General features: G+C 44.5%; 1 protein-coding gene across 1 annotated transcript; it reads right to left on the bottom strand.

Moving 5' to 3' along the window:
- Window positions 1–248: 248 nt before the first annotated feature.
- LOC123418811 (cytochrome b561 and DOMON domain-containing protein At3g61750-like) lies at window positions 249–2,531 on the bottom strand. Its single transcript, XM_045107077.1, has 4 exons — window positions 2,179–2,531; window positions 1,356–1,755; window positions 815–1,101; window positions 249–716 (listed from the first exon to the last, which is right to left on the bottom strand). Exons 1-4 carry the CDS (start codon window positions 2,350–2,352, stop codon window positions 456–458), a joined length of 1,122 nt encoding a protein of 373 aa, XP_044963012.1. The 5' UTR covers window positions 2,353–2,531; the 3' UTR covers window positions 249–455.
- Window positions 2,532–16,972: the final 14,441 nt, after the last annotated feature.

Raw genomic sequence — 16,972 nt, 5'->3', positions numbered from 1 at the left:
GAAAATCATCTTGAGATTTACGGAGTCATCACAGATGCATCGTCATCGTCGGAAACGTCTCCTTCCATTGAATGCGCATCGCCGAAAATCATAAAATAAAAACGAACACTAGGACCTGAATCCTAATGGGTTGAAAATATCACAGACCCGATAATCATTCAACCACAGGTTGGTTCGCGGGTCATATGTTGCGTTGTCGAGTTATTCAGGATCTTTTTTTAGTACACTTGTAACATGGTGACATTGCGTCTCCAAACTTGTGTAGGTGAACCATGCTTAGCAGGACCTACAACAATTATATTTCAGTCATGAGGATTACACAAAAAGAACATCATAACAAAACCAAAACATAATATCACACCTTCATACCAGAAAAGAAACAAAAGAATTAAAAAAAAATAGGGGCAAGCATGGCCATCGCCGCATCAACAGAGCCCCCCTTGCCGTGACAGAGCTCAATACGTCGGCGTGGAAGCGTTGTTCTTAGACCACCTCGTCCATAACATGAACTCGAGCCCAATGACAGCGACGAGGAGGATGGCGAGGTTGAAACCATAGCCGATCTTCCACGAGTCGTGGCCGCCGCCGACGTGGATCCCGAGCACGATGTTGACGGCGGCGAAGAAGAGCACCAGCCTGCCCGACCAGTGGTGGTACCAGTTCCAGTACTTGCGATACTTGGAGTCCGTGTTGGGCCTCAGGAAGAAGGCCAGAACCTGCAGCCAGTTCGTGCCACATTTCAGAATCTATCACTCTAGACATGCTCCAGAGCATCAAAGCATATATAGCAGAGGACAATGAGTGACTGGTCGACCTGCAGGATGCCGAGGAAAAGGATGAAGATGCCGAGGCCACGGTGCGCCGGGATGTCGGCCTGGATCTTGCTGTAGAGCGCCACGCCGGCGACGACTCCGGCGAGGCCGAGGATGAAGGCGGTGAACTGGATGCCGACGTGGAGGTAGAACCAGAGCGGGTCCATGCGCCGGAAGTAGCGCGCCAGGATGGCGCCGATGGGCATCAGGATGCCCCACGCGAAGAGGTTGAGCCCTCCGTGCGCCCGCCGTAGGCCGTAGGGGAAGGGCCCGTCGGCGAATCCTTTCCCTGCAGATCACAGGCCAACACGTTGTAATAAGATTATCTGAATCTCAATGGTAATAATGATGATGAGAAAAGGCATCCTGTTGTACGGTATGAATGTATGATGTTGATCTGGCAACTATGCAAAGGTGGTGCAACCGATGCTTAAAGAAACAACAAGCTTTTTCTCAAAAGAAAGGAACTTTTTCTGGTAACCGACACACGATCAACTTTTCCTCACAAATCTCACCGAAATGATCCATATCTGATACTAGTACCTGTTGTGAAGTCGAAGGTGAAGGAGGTCTTGTCCTGGTGCTTGGAGAGCTTGTTCTTGACGGGTACGCCGGGGCCGAAGGCGAGGATGATGTGCTGGTGGGAGAGGCGGTAGGAGAACTTGAGCTGAAACGCGACGTAGATCTTGGCCTGCTGCACGACGACGGTGTGGTCGTGGTCGTTGGAGACGAGGAAGCCCCGGTCGACGACGGCGGCCTTGGAGCCGGACTTGCCGCGGAGCGAGAACTGGCGGATGTGGGGGAGCCCCTTCTTGCCCATCCACCCCACCATGGCGCTGGAGCCGATCATGAGGCCGTCCCGCGAGAACCCCATCCCCACCCACCCCGTGCTGTACATGGTCGACAGCACCACCCGCAGCACGTTGTTCTTGTCCTGGTGGTACTGCAAATTTCCAAATGAATTGTCATTGCAGAGGTGACGATCTGAGACGGATACGGTAGGCTTGAATTATGACGCCACTTATCATCCCATCACTGCTCTGTCCCCTGTTTTTCTCGGTACCAAATTGCTCGTCTCTGACGGTACCGTTGCTCATTGAGAAAATGACTAGTGATTCATTGTTTTCTCGCATGAATGTCCTTACTAGGAGTAGTTACCACTGGTTCAGTGCCACGGGTAAAAGCTAGCCATAGATGTTCCAAGGTGAGTGCACAACAACTTGAAGAACAGGATCTCAAGAAGCCTGCATTCTACAGCTAGATCTCCACCAAATTTCAACACCAAGATCATACTCAACCATCTACCATCAGGAGCAATATGCTTATGCGGACCAAATTAAGGTGGCTGAAGAATGGCGACACATACCCGGAGCACGAAGTTGTTCCAGACGGGCTGGCAGGCGAGGCCAGAGTAGTTGCCGACGAGCACGAACGGCAGATCGCCGCTGCAGCTGTCCATCTGCGCCGTGGCCGCCGGGGCCAGCACCGAGACCAGCACGGCGGCCAGCGCCGCCGCGGCAGTGACCACCGCACGCACCATACTGATCTCACTAGCTCTCTTCTCCGTCGGTGGCAAGAGTGACAGTGGTGGCCGCACAGCGATGCCAGCCACACAACGACGGCGCAAGAGAGTGTTATTTGCGCGGCTGCGGCTGCGGTGCGGGAGGAGAGGAGTTTAGGAGGCGGGGAGGGGGTTGGGAGGTTGCCGTCGGTTGGTAGTGCCGATCTTTTTAATCTCTGCTGTTGAGGGCTGTTGTTGCTGGTGGCGCGTCAGTGGAGTGCACCACACAGTGTCACTGCGGCTGGGGGCTGGCGCGCGCCTGTGATTGATTGATCGGGGGTGTCGGGGGGAAGCGTGGTTGGTGGCGGCGCCGGTTTGGGAGTCCCTCTCGCTCGATCGGCGCCTCACAGCGTGTGTGGTGTCCTCGGCTCGCCGGACAGATCTGGAGGTTGATGGAGTGCGAAGATGGCAAAAGGCAGGCGGTGTGCGCTCGTGTCACCGTACCGCCGTGATGCGAGAGCGGTGTGCCGGCGGAGCTTTGTGGGAGCGGTGGCGGGCAGTGGAGTGCGTGTGGCTTTGACCTTTAGCGTGCGGATGATGTTGGTATCGTCAAGCTCCCACCGTACTTTGACGAAGACGGAAATGTCCGACGGGGGAGTACGGAGATGTGTACTGGGTTGGTGCGGAACAACTCTACGACATGAAATCCTTGCAGAGGAAGGTTCAAACGTTTGGCGCCGGCGCGCCCACTCAACCGTTTGGCCGGACGCGCCCGACCGGGTTGCATTTTTCCGTCTAAATTTACTGTAATTGACGTCTAAATTTAGTACAAGCGTTTAAATTTGTTATAACTTATTCATTAAAAAAGCTGTATTTAAATTTGGTTGCAACTCGAGTTCGTTGTAATTTTTAATACAACCAGCACTTGATTTCTGCTATAATCGGTGTTGATTTTTCTTACAACCAGTGTTGATTTTTCTTACATGAAATCCTTGCGAAGGAAGGTTTAAACGTTTGGAGCCGGCGCGCCCGCCCAACCGTTTGGCCGGACGCGCCCGACCCGCGTTGCATGGCTGGTCCACCCATGTAACATGTTTCCGTCTAAATTTATTATAACCGGTGTTTAAATTTGCTACAAGCGTTTGAATTTGTTATAATTTATCCATTAAAAAAACAGTATTCAAATTTGGTTGCAACCTGAGTTTGTTGGATTTTTTTGCTACAATCAGGATTTGATTTTTGTTATAACCGGTGTTGATTTTTGCTACAACCGTTCATTAAAAAAACTGCATACATGTTCGTCGGAGTTGCAACCCGAGCTCACCGGATTGCTTTGCTACAACCCACATTTTGTTTTGCTACCACACATCATCAGTGTCGTTGTTTTGCTACGACCACGTTGATATTTTTTTGCTACAACCGTTCACTAAAAAAACTGCATACATGTTCGTCGGAGTTGCAACCCGAGCTCACCGGATTGCTTTGCTACAACCCACATTTTGTTTTGCTACCACACATCATCAGTGTCGTTGTTTTGCTACGACCATGTTGATATTTTTTTGCTACAACCGTTCACTAAAAAAACTGCATACATGTTCGTCGGAGTTGCAACCCGAGCTCACCGGATTGCTTTGCTACAACCCACATTTTGTTTTGCTACCACACATCATCAGTGTCGTTGTTTTGCTACGACCACGTTGATATTTTTTTGCTACAACCGTTCACTAAAAAAACTGCATACATGTTCGTCGGAGTTGCAACCCGAGCTCACCGGATTGCTTTGCTACAACCCACATTTTGTTTTGCTACTACACATCATGAGTGTCGTTGTTTTGCTACGACCACGTTGATATTTTTTTGCTACAACCATATTTTTGGTGCATCCTTGGCCAAAATTTATTACAACGATGCTTATTTTTGCTTCAATCGATGATTTTTGCTGCATGGACAGATCTAACGGTCAAACATATCCAATCTGGCGGATCGGACGGCCCGCTTTCGGCCGGCGGCGGCGCAGAATAGTGTCCTCATTTTAAGGGCATGTTTGGAACTATTCCATTCTTTAAAATTCAGCTTCGCTGTATTAAGCACAAGTCAACCGAAGTAACTTTACTACTTGTCGTTTCGTAAAAAAAAATAGAGCCTCGTATATAATTTCATGTTTTTTTAAGCTCTTTAGGATGTGCTACAAAAAATATAGAAATTGGAGTTGACAGAAAATTACCCACCACTGTCATCAATAAATGAATACTCCTTCGTTTCTCCTCACACATCCAATCAGATATACCATTTTCATCAAAATTTTCATTCTTGAAGCTGAAGCTAGATGGAAACCATTTTTTTTAAAGGGTTACAACTTATGTTTAAAACCGCTCCAAAATAAATTTGGTGGAGCAAAACTGAATATTATAAAATAGAATAGTCTCAAACAGACCCTAGGTCTAATATATTTTCGTGAGCAATGCCAGACATACAGAAAGTTATTTAAGGATTTTTATGTAGGCAACACTAGGCATCAGACTTCTGATGTTTTGCCTCTTATCAGACTAGTAAATGGTCATTCAATCAAATGCAAGTTGGTCGTGTGATCTTGGTGTCACAGCTTGACACCAAAAATTAGTTTAGTGTTAAAACTAGTGATATACATTCAACTGGTATTGTAACTTGTCTTTGACATGTATATACAATGTAAATCACGTTTCTATAGAAAAATACTGATTAGACGCGCCAATGTGACATGGGGCCAGCAGCCAGCCACCGGATGACAGAAAGGACGTGTGCCTGGTATTTTGTACTCTGATTTTTTTTCACAAAAAATAACTACAAGGCAGCAGGGTCTACTTGTCAGTGTCACATGAATAGTTGCATACTTGATATAAAAAAGCAGCGCGGAAGCGGGGATTCGACCACTAACCTCAAGGCAGAAACTGCGAGAGGCCAACATCCTCACCTATGATTTCTTCATGTTATTATTAGATGTCGATATATTCTTTGTGTAATAAGTGATCTGCAGTCTCTACAGCCCATTTTACACGGTAAAATATAATCGTGTGGTATAAATAGTAGTATATATATAAATAAATTAAAATCAATTATAAAATAATCACATGCTAATTTAACATTTAACTATTTATTCAATAAATGCAAAATTGTTCAATAAATGCTTATATAAGTTTAAATGTGTTCACAGTATAAAAATAATATTAATTTAATATGTAAAAGTATTCATGCTTTAAGAAAGTATCTATTTTTCATATTTTTTAAAAAAAATCACAGTTTTAAAATATATTCATGTAGTGTATAAAAGTGTTCAGGCTTTAACAAAGTATTTATTTTTCTATATATTTTCATAAATTATTATATACTTCCTCCGTTCCTAAATATAAGTCTTTTAAGAGGTTTCTTTAAAAGGACTATGTACGGATGTATGTAGACATACTTTAAAGTGTAGATTCATCCATTTTCCTCCGTATGTAGCCCTTTAGTGAAATCTTTAAAAAAACTTATATTTAGGAACGGAGGGAGTAAATTGTAAAGTATTCACAGTTTTTACAAAATATGCATGTAGTATATTAAAATGGACATGCTTTAAGAAACATATGTTCATACAATGTTAAAATAGTTGGCTGGGATTCAAGGCAGCTACAGCGAGTGGCCACCACACCACCAAGCAGCAGCAGTGTTACTTTTCTAAATTTATAAAATATATGCAAATCGTATTCTTATGTTATAAATAATAATGATACTAATATAGGATAATATTACATTATAAAATATTCAAGACTTCTTTAAAAATTATCTATATGGTTATAAATATATATGTAGTATATAACAGTATTCATAGTTATTCTAAAACTTATTTTAGTTATAACACACGGTTACAATTTACATGTATTTTAAAAGTTTTTAACAATCTAGTGTAAAATGGGCCGCCGGGACTCTGGCCCGCTTAAGACAGAAAGGTTACCTCAAAGAATACACATAAGGACCGCACCCTTTCTTATCCAATTCAAAGTGATCATTGGTTAGGTGGTTAGCGTTCCCAGCTGCTTGTTGCAGGTTGCCTGTTCAAATCCCTGATCTACTTGTATGTTGCTATTTTTCAATTATTTAAGTGATGTTGACAAGTGGACCCTTGCGGAAGGACCTTGTTCATGAGAAGAAAAAAATTGAGGCTTTTTTTTGCAAAATAGCAGGCCACACGTCCTTCTTACCGTTCGGTCATTGACAGTGGGCCCCGTGCCATGTTGACGCGTCTAATCAACATCATGTTCGTATAAAAACATGACTTGCACCGTATGCACGCCAAAGTCAAGTTATGTCGTCAGTTTAATGTATGCTATAAATTTTAGTACTTCCTCCTTTTCGGTTTATAGGGCTCATCTCAAAATTTTCAGATTTTCATTATATTAGGCTCATTTTGAGTCTAAATGAATTAAAGTGCTTTGAGTCCCACACCATATTTAATACATAGAGTTTAGAGAAAGGAGATGAGTGGCTATGCATACATCATTTTCTACATCCACTATCCAAGTCCAATGAGAAAGGAGATGCTACATTTATTGCCTTGGAAATTGAATATGTGAGAAATATTTAGTTGGGTAGTTAAAACTAGTGTCATCCACTCATAATTCACCTTGGTTGATGAGATTTCAGATTTGAGCCCTATAAACCGGAAAGGAGGAAGTACTAAGCTAAGGCCCTGTTTCTTTAAAAAGTCCTAAGACTTTTTTTAGTCCCAACTAAAAAGTCTGTAGTCCCTACCTGTTTCTTTTCAAGGACTAAACATGAACTAGAGGTCATTAAATGACATGCAAAAAGACCATGTTACCCCGAGTAATATACTAGAAGTTATTAAATGACATGCTAAAAGTAGGGGCACTGTTGGAAAAAGTGTGAAAAAGTCCCAAAAAGTCCCTCTCATAGGGACTTCTTCCTTTAGTCCCAAATACCCCCTTTTAGTCCCTAAAAGTCCCTCCTGTTTCTTTCACATGAGACTAAAAGGGACTTTTTTTAGTCCCTACACCAAAAAGTCCCTGGAAAGAAACACCCCCTAACTTTTTATGCGAAGTTGTGGCACGAGTGGTGTAATTGACTCATTAATAGCCTCTCGCGTGATTTTCTGGATCCAGTCGTTAATTGACTGCTCAATGCATAGCTTTTACTACCGTGGTGCATATGGCTGATGGTAGTTAATGTAATTAGGTAGAACTCCTCGCATATATTGTTTTTGTTGCTTAGGAGATTTGCTTCCAAGAATCATTTGTTTTTGCTACTTGTTGCTTCCCGGATTTGCTTCCAAGAATCATTTTTTGATCCCACGGTAATATGACTTTTAATTGGTTTTTCTCTTTTACTTGTTACTTCCATGAACCATCTATTTGCCACTGGTATGACTTTTCTTTTAAAACCAGATAAATAATTATGTTTGATGCTGCTGGTATAATTCCAATTGATTTGTTTCTCCTAATTGTTGCTTCCAAGAATAATTTGTTTGATAGCACTGTAATGTGACTTCTCTTTGCAAACCGGTGGAAGTATACACATCAATAATTATGATAAACAATTACTGTTTTCAGTCGCATTTTTACTTCGATGCTGGAGTAGCTTTTCTGCCATGGAGAATTCATTTTGACCGATGAAAGCCTATTTTGTGATCAGCAGAATAATATTGTCCATCGAAAGCATTTGACGTATGCTATATTTTTTTCAAAATCTTTGGAAACAATTTATTGATGTAAACTGTAAAGGAAACATATATATTTTGTTAATGGAAACATGTGCTTGGCAAGAAAGCATATTGAAGCACAACAAAAAAGTTTAAGCTTCAGAACAAACTAATTAGACATGATCTAAATATTACAACTCATTTTATGATGAACTAAAAGAGAATTAAAATAGCCATGTTTACAAGAAGATTATGGACAAGATCCGCGTGCACCACGAGCTCTCCGTTGTTCATTGTACAAACGAACAACATTTAGCGGGTAGGTCTCAGATCGTAGCACACTCAACGACATTGCAACACAATAAAGAGTACATCTGGATTTGGGTGCAGCAAATGCGTGTACAACAGAAGCATCCAGTGAGAAACAATAACGAAGCACACACTAATAGTGGTTGATATATAAATTCACTTAAAAATCCAATGTATGTACAATAAAATTTCACTAATAGAAGAAACACTAGAAGTGGTTGAAGCACATACTAGTAGTGGTTCACTAGTAGAAAACTAACCTTTCGTCCGGGCCTTAGTTCCGACTGGGTTTGGACCCGGGACTAATGTGAGCATTATTCCCGGTTCCAACGGCAAGGAGCGGACGGGGGCATGGCCAGGAATAGTCCTAGTTCAAATTGGATCTTTAGTCCCGGTTGATGATACCAACCAGGGGCTAAAGGGGTTGCGGCAGGCTGGCCCCTGTGAGCCCCTTTAGTCCCGGTTGGTATCACCAACCGGGACTAAAGATAGACCTATAGTCCCGGTTGGTATATTCAACCGGACTAAAGTCTTTCCTATATACAGCTGCTTCATCAAGTTCGAGTCCAAGCTTTCTCTCCTCTTCATTTTCTTCCCCAAGCTCGAGTTGATACGCTACTTTGCCAAGATTTGTCAAGATTGGCAGCACCCCATCTATCCAAGGGTTCTAAATGGTTAGCAACATCATCTTTTCATCTCTCATTGCTAGTTTAGTTTGTTTCATGCTTTATAAATATAGTAATTTGTGGGTTTAAGTTTGGAGGTAATTATGTGGGAGTTTTATTTGATTTTTTCTTTATATGCAATTATAGCTCAAATTAACTTCTTAGTTTGCATATGTGTAGGTGTGGTTTACTTAGTGCCTTTCCTCCCCGTCCTCATCGTCGTCGTCCGCTCGCGCCGTCCCGTCGCCGGCACCACCTTGGTGAGCCTCTTGTTCTTATCCTTTTTGTAAAAAAAATCTTATTTATATGATTTAGATAGTTACTTCTATGATTGTTTGTTATATATAGTGTCATCATTTTTTATCCGTCCCCGTCGGTCCTCATCTAGTTTATGATTCAGATGTGGTATATTATCTTTTGTAACTATTTTTTCATTTTATGTTTATGACAATTATGCCCATCAAATTGACATAGATATTTTCATCTAGGAGCTATGTGAACCGTAAATTGCAACCGACCCTCTTCTCGAGAAGTTTAATTTAGTTTAGAAAGAAAATAATTATATAAAACAAAATTTGAAAAGAATTGAAGAAGAGAAGATGAAATTGGAGTTGTATGTTGCCGATGTCGTTGATGATCACAAGATCAAGATGGATGTAATGCGTTTGAAGATGAAAAAAATTAGAAAATATGCCATTAATAAAGAGGCTTGGCATCATTATGTTGTTGGATAAATTATAACCTTAGTTGCAATATTAATCGCATTTGTTGTTGCATTTAAATGCTTTAGATAGTTGTATGTTTTTATGAGAAGTATGTATGAATTTTATGTATATATTTTTGCAGTAATAACATTTGGTCACTACTCTACTTTGGTTCTAATGTGACGAACTTATATTAATTTGGTCACTTTGATGTTGTGTAATAAAGATGAATCGGCAATGGATGTACGATGACCGACGTTCTCTTGAGTTCATTAATGGCCTGCATAACTTTATGCTTGTGGCCGAGGCAAACAAGCGGAATCATTTTATGTGTTGTCCATGTGGCGTGTGTAAGAATAATAAGGACTACTCTACCACAAAAGTCCTTCATAGCCACCTGCTTCAGTCCAGCTTTATGTCTGGCTATAACTGTTAGACCAAGCACGGACAAAGACAGGTTATAATGAAAGACAATAAAGATTAAGAGGTTGATGAAAACTATCATGTGTTCACTGAATACGATGGTACGTACTACAATGGGGGAAGCTGAAGAAGAAGCATCAGATGAACCCGCTGATGATCTTGGTCAGGCCATTGTCGATGCACACAGAAACTGTGTAAGTGAAAAGAAGAGGTTGAAGTTGGAGTGCATGTTAGAGAATCAGAAAAAATTGATGTACCCAAATTGCAAAGATGACAACAAAAAGTTGGATACCACACTAGAATTTGTGCAATGAAAGACGGAGAATGGTATATCTAACAAGGGATTTGAAAAGATGTTGAAAATGATAAAAATATGCTTCCAAAGGATAACGAATTGTCAGCCAGTACGTAAGAAGTAAACAAGGTTGTCCGTCCTTTATGATTAGAGGTGTAGAAGATACATACATGCCCTAATGATTGCATCCTCTATCGTGGTGAGGAGTACGAGAATTTAAATGCATGTCCAATATGCGGTGCACTGTGCTATAAGATCAGTCGTGATGACCCTCGTAATGTTGAGGACGAGCGCCCCAGAAAGAGGGTTCCTGCTAAAGTGATGTAATATGTTCCTCTAATACAATGTTTGAAAAGTTTGATCCGAAATAAAGAGTATGCCAAGTTATTGCAACGACACAAAGAAAACTGTAAGGAAGACGTGATGTTGTGTTGAGTCGTGGCCCGTCACTTGGAATGACTGATATGTGTGTGAAATAGCTAAATTTCTTTTTATGTTCATGCTATATTTACGTAGTTATACATACATTTGACACTTTTTTATATCATTTTATTGTACTAACCTATTAATTTAATGTCAAGTGACAGTTATTGTATACTAATGTTTTTAGTTTCATGGTAAAAAGGTGTTTCAGGGACCAAGAAACAAATAAAATATATCATAAGGTTTCATCACTCATAGATCATCATGTACCTCGGCCCACCTGGAGAGGTCCCTATCATAGGGCCTCCACATGGCCCCTCCATGTAGCGAGGCCTAGGAGACACCATCCTACCGTGTTGGAGTCGTGGACTTTACCTCGACGTGTCCTTTAGCTGCAAGATGGCTCCTGAAGTTTCTTTTGGATTTTTCAGAGTTATAGAACTCCATGGGGAGATAAAACAATGATGAGACTCAGAAAACAACCTCCAAAAAATATTGCACGAGGAGAGATTCAATCATGAAGTGCAAAACACAGGGAAATAAAAAATTTGAAAGATCCAGCAAATTGCTCGCATATATTGATAAAAGCAGGCAACACATGGATAATTGAAGAAAAACATGGGGGGTGATCGCTGGATCAAGGATTAAAGGAGAATAAAAGGAAAAAGACGAGCGCTAAAAATAAAGAAGCTATCTCTCACGGCGGTTTCCCAAAAGGGTGCTCCAAACAAACCGTCCCTGCGTCACGCCATAACTTTATGGTTGTGCCGATCCTCCCCGCTATGTCTTGCACTCACGCTATCTTGTTTCTGAAGATGCAATCGTTGCGCTCCTTCCAAATCTCTGCAAGCACCAGGATGATCATTGTTTTTATTGCCTTCTTGTGAGGCGGCTGCGTGCTGTTTACTATTTGCGCTATGATGTCAGTTGGCTTCCTAATGTTTTTCCAATTGTTTGGGAGTAATGAGCCGCAGCCGCCGTATGGTGCTGTATGTGTCCATACAGCGAGTGCCACCGGGCATTGCCAGAATAGGTGTGCTGAAGATTCTAGGTTTCGGAGGCAGAGCTGACAGAAGTAGCTGTTCGTCCACCCTCTTCTCTGTAGCCGGTCATTGCACCACAATCTATCCTTCAGGAGGAGCCATGTGAAGATCTTCAGCTTTGCTGGCGCCCAAGTGGCCCATATCATCTTCTTGAGGTCAGAACGACAGCAGCCCTCGAACTGGGCCTTGTATGCCGATTTAGCCGTGTACACACCCGATGCCTCGTGTGTCCATCTGATTTCATCCCGAACATGCTCTTGTAGCTGGATATTTCTACTCTGAATCCATCTGTGAAGCCTTATTGCATCGTCCCAAATAGCTGATGTGTCGTCGTGTGCCAGGTCTGCAATCCATGTGCCATTTTGCAGGGCGTCCTTCACTGATCTATTTTTTCTACGAGTATGCATGAATAGTTATGGAAGGTCGTCTTCAGGTTCCCTGATCCTGTCCAAGAGCATTTCCAGAAAGAAGCAAGCTCGTCATTGCCCAATGTGACAGTCGTAGAAGCACTGAAAAGAGCTCTATCATCATCATCGCATGGCAGTTGCATGCCATTCCATGCCCTGTCCTGACTTGTCCAGGAGAGCCATAGCCAGCGTAGTCGTAGAGCTGTGCTGAAGTGTGTTATGTCTGTGATTCCCAGCCCCCCGTTTTCAACCGGGGAGCATACTACTAGCCAGCTTACTTTGCATTTCCCCCCGCTTATTTCTTCCTCCTGTGCCCATAGAAAACGGTGACAGACCTTGTCGATCTCGAGGAGGAATTTTTTTGGTGTCTTCAACACAGTTAGGGCAAAGGTAGGAAGCGTCATAAGGACACTGCGAACCAGAACCCGTCTACCCGCTATGGAGAGCAATCTACCCTTCCATCCTGCTAACCGTGCCCTGATTCTATCAAGTATGAACTGGATGTGCACAAGGCGCAGCCGCGCTAGGGTTAGGGGAAGGCCGAGGTATTTTATTGGGAAATCTACAGTCTGCCCTCCAAAATTGTGTAGAACGTCTTGGAGGTCGATGCCCTCACATCGTATGGCAGAAGCCGTTGACTTTGCTGGGTTCATGTGCAGCCCTGACGCATGGCCGAAGTTCCGGAGGATGTCAAGTAGCAAGTCTACCTCTTGTCTATTTGGGTTAGCAAATATAACAGCGTCATCAGCGTAGAGGCTGATCCGGAGCTTCATTTGTCTGCCCGACAGCGGAGGCAGAAGTTGCATCTCCGTTGCCCTTGCAAGCAGTCTATGCAGGGGTTCGATGGCGATAATGAACAGCAAGGGTGATAGGGGTTCTCCCTGACGCAACCCTCGCCGATGATAAAAATTGCTGCCTGTGGTTCCATTAAGCATGCAGGATGAGGACGCGGTGCTTAAGAGAAGGGAGATCCAGTCGCGCCATCGTGCTGGGAATCCCATCGCTTGCAGGAGTTCCAGAAGGTATTCCCAGGAGACGTTGTTGAAGGCCCTAGCAATGTCTAGCTTGAGAAGAAGTGCAGGTATCCTTCTACGGTGCAGGCTTCTAATCGCATTCTGCACATATAGGAAGCTATCATGTGTAGACTTGGCTTGCATGAACGCAGACTGAGCCGGTGAGATGATGTTCGCTATCACCGTGGATAGCCTCATAGAGAGAACTTTTGCGACTAATTTTGCGAAAGAGTGAATGAGGCTAATCGGCCTGAAGTCTTGGATTCTGGTTGCACCGTCTTTTTTTGGGATGAGTATTATCATTGTCGTGTTAAGTCTACTGAAGTCCCCCTGCAAGGTGGTAGAAACTGTTGAAGGCAAGCATGACATCGGATTTGATGTGCTGCCAGCAGCTCCTGAAGAACGTTCCTATGTAACCGTCCGAACCCGGAGCCTTTTCTGCCGGCGAGGCCTTTATTGCATCCCAGACTTCCGACTCGCAGAAAGGGTTGTCAAGTCCCGCGTTTTGCACGGAGGGCATGCGCAGGCTATTCCAGTCTATGCCAATCGTCCGGTTCGCTTTGGTGCCTAAGCTGTTGTTGAAGTGCTGGTGGATTATTGCTTCTTTTTGATCATGCAAAGTTGCCACCTCATTGTCTCCCTGGAGACGGTGGATGAAGTTTTTCCGCCTACGTGATCTCATCTTCGCGTGGAAGAATTTCGTTCCCGCGTCCCCTACCCGTAGCCAGGTTAGCCTGGATGCTTGGCGCCTTCTGGCTCTCTCTACTGCCGCGAGGCCAAGAAGCCGCAGCTTTAGCAATTTTCAGAGGCTGAATTCGGCGTATGATAGTCGTCTTAATTCCTGGGTTACATCCAGTCTAAGTACCAGCTCGGTGGCTATATGGAATTGCAGCTTAGCGTTGCTAAAAAACGCCCTACTCCAGATTTTTAAATCCCTCGCAACTCGTCCCATCTTTGTATGGAGTCTCTGGAAGGCTCATACAGACTGAACCGGTCTATTCCAGGCAGCCTGGACCGTGTCGTGGAATCGTGGGAACTTTGGCTAGAAGCTCTCAAATTTAAACATGGTCGTGCGAGGCGCCGCACTTGTGTCGGCAAGTAGCAGGGGGCAGTGGTTAGAGGTTGCCGTAGAGGCCACTATCAAGACGACACAGGGGAAGATGATATTGTTGGGTAACGTAGCATAAATTCAAAATTTTCCTACGCATGTTCAGATCTTCCTATGGAGAGACCAGCAACGAGAGAGGGGTAAGAGAATCTTCATACCTTTGAAGATCGCTAAGAGGAAGCGTTGCTAGAACGCGGTTGATGGAGTCGTACTCGCAGCGATTCCGATCTAGTGCCGAACAACGGCACCTCCGCGTTCAACACACGTGCAGCCCGGTGACGTCTCCCGCACCTTGATCCAGCAAGGAGGAGGGATAGGTTGGGGAAGAAGACCAGCAAGGCGACGGCGTGGTGTTGGTGGAGAGACGAGATCTCCCGGCAGGGCTTTGCCAAGCGCCGGCAGAGAGGAGGAGGAAGAAGTGCAGGGCTGCGCCGAGGGAGAGGGAAAACCGTGTCCTCCAAAGGCCAAAAGTGCCCACTATATATAGGGGAAGGGGAGAGGGGTTGCCACCCCTAGGGTTCCCACCCTAGGGGGTGCGGCAGCCCTCCCAGATGGGGGGAGTGGCGGCTAGGGCAAGGAGGAGGGGTGGCGCACCCCTCTGGTGGGCCTAAGGCCCACCTTAGTTAGGGTTCCCCCCCCCCTTCCCCTTTTTTTCTGGTGCACATGGGCTGGGTGGGGGGCGCACCAGCCCACTTAGGGGCTGGTTCCCTTCCCCACTTAGCCCATCTAGCCTCTTGGGGTCGTCACCCCCCTTTGGGGGTCCCCCGGGACCACCCCCGGTGGTCCCGGTGGTCCCGGTACGTTACTGGTGATGCCCGAAACACTTCCGGTGTTCGAAACCATCCGTCCTATATATCAATCTTTACCTCCGGACCATTCCGGAGCTCCTCGTGACGTCCGGGATCTCATCCGGGACTCCAAACAACTTTCGGTAATCTCGTATAACAATTCCCTATAACCCTAGCGCCATCGAACCTTAAGTGTGTAGACCCTACGGGTTCGGGAGACAGGCAGACATGACCGAGACACCTCTCTGGCCAATAACCATCAGCGGGGTCTGGATACCCATGGTGGCTCCCACTAGCTCCACGATGATCTCATCGGATGAACCACTATGTCAAGGATTCAATCAATCCCGTATACGATTCCCTTTGTCTGTCGGTATAGAACTTGCCCGAGATTCGATCGTCGGTATACCTATACCTTGTTCAATCTCGTTACCGGTAAGTCTCTTTACTCGTTCCGTAGCACGTCATCGTGTGACTAACTCCTTAGTCACATTGAGCTCATGATGATGTTCTACCGAGTGGGCCCAGAGATACCTCTCCGTCACACGGAGTGACAAATCCCGATCTCGATTCGTGCCAACCCAACAGACACTTTCGGAGGTACCCGTAGTGCACCTTTATAGTCACCCAGTTACGTTGTGACGTTTGATACACCCAAAGCACTCCTACGTTATCCGGGAGTTGCACAATCTCATGGTCGAAGGAAAAGATACTTGACATTAGAAAAGCATTAGCATACGAACAATACGATCTAGTGCTAGGCTTAGGATTGGATCTTGTCCACCACATCATTCTCCCAATGATGTGATCCCGTTATCAATGACATCCAATGTCCATGATCAGGAAGCCATGATCATCTATTGACTAACGAGCTAGCCAACTAGAGGCTTGCTAGGGACACATTGTGATCTATTCATTCACACATGTATTACTGTTTCCTGTTAATACAATTATAGCATGAACGATAGACGATTATCATGAACAAGTAAATATGATAATAACCATTTTATTATTGCCTCTAGGGAATATTTCCAACAGTCTCCCACTTGCACTAGAGTCAATAATCTAATTACATTGTGATGTATCGAACACCCATAGCATTATGGTGCTGATCATGTTTTGCTCGTGGAAGAGGTTTAGTCAACGGGTCTGCAATATTCAGATCCGTGTGTACTTTACAAATATCTATCACTCCACTCTGGACATGGTCCTGGATGGAGTTGTAGCGGCGCTTGATGTGTTTCGTCTTCCGGTGAAACCTGGGCTCCTTGGCTATGGCAATGGCTCCAGTGTTATCACAGAAGAGTCTCATAGGACCCGACGCGCTTGGAACCACTCCAAGGTCGGTGATGAGCTCCTTCATCCAAATTCCTTCATGAGCCGCTTCTGAAGCAGCTATGTACTCCGCTTCACATGTAGATGCTGCCACGACTTCTTGCTTGCTGCCGCACCAGCTCACTGCCCCACCTTTCAACACATATACGTATCCGGTTTGTGACTTAGAGTCATATGGATCTGTGTCGAAGCTAGCGTCGACGTAACCCTTTACGACGAGCTCTTCGTCACCTCCATAAACGAGAAACATTTCCTTAGTCCTTTTCAGGTACTTAAGGATATTCTTGACCGCTGTCTAGTGTTCCGCACCGGGATTACTTTGGTACCTCCCTACCAAGCTTATCGCAAGTTTATATCAGGTCTGGTACACAGCATGGCATACATTAGAGAGCCCACGGCTGAAGCGTAGGGGACAGAACTCATCTTCTCTCTATCTGCTGCCGTGGTCGGCGACTGAGTCTTACTCAATCTCATACCT

The sequence above is a fragment of the Hordeum vulgare genome, chromosome 1H, assembly GCF_904849725.1.
Source record: "Hordeum vulgare subsp. vulgare chromosome 1H, MorexV3_pseudomolecules_assembly, whole genome shotgun sequence".
In the NCBI taxonomy this organism is placed as follows: Eukaryota; Viridiplantae; Streptophyta; class Magnoliopsida; order Poales; family Poaceae; genus Hordeum; species Hordeum vulgare.
Note: the sequence above shows the minus strand (reverse complement) of the source record. Positions and strands in the feature narration are given on the sequence as shown.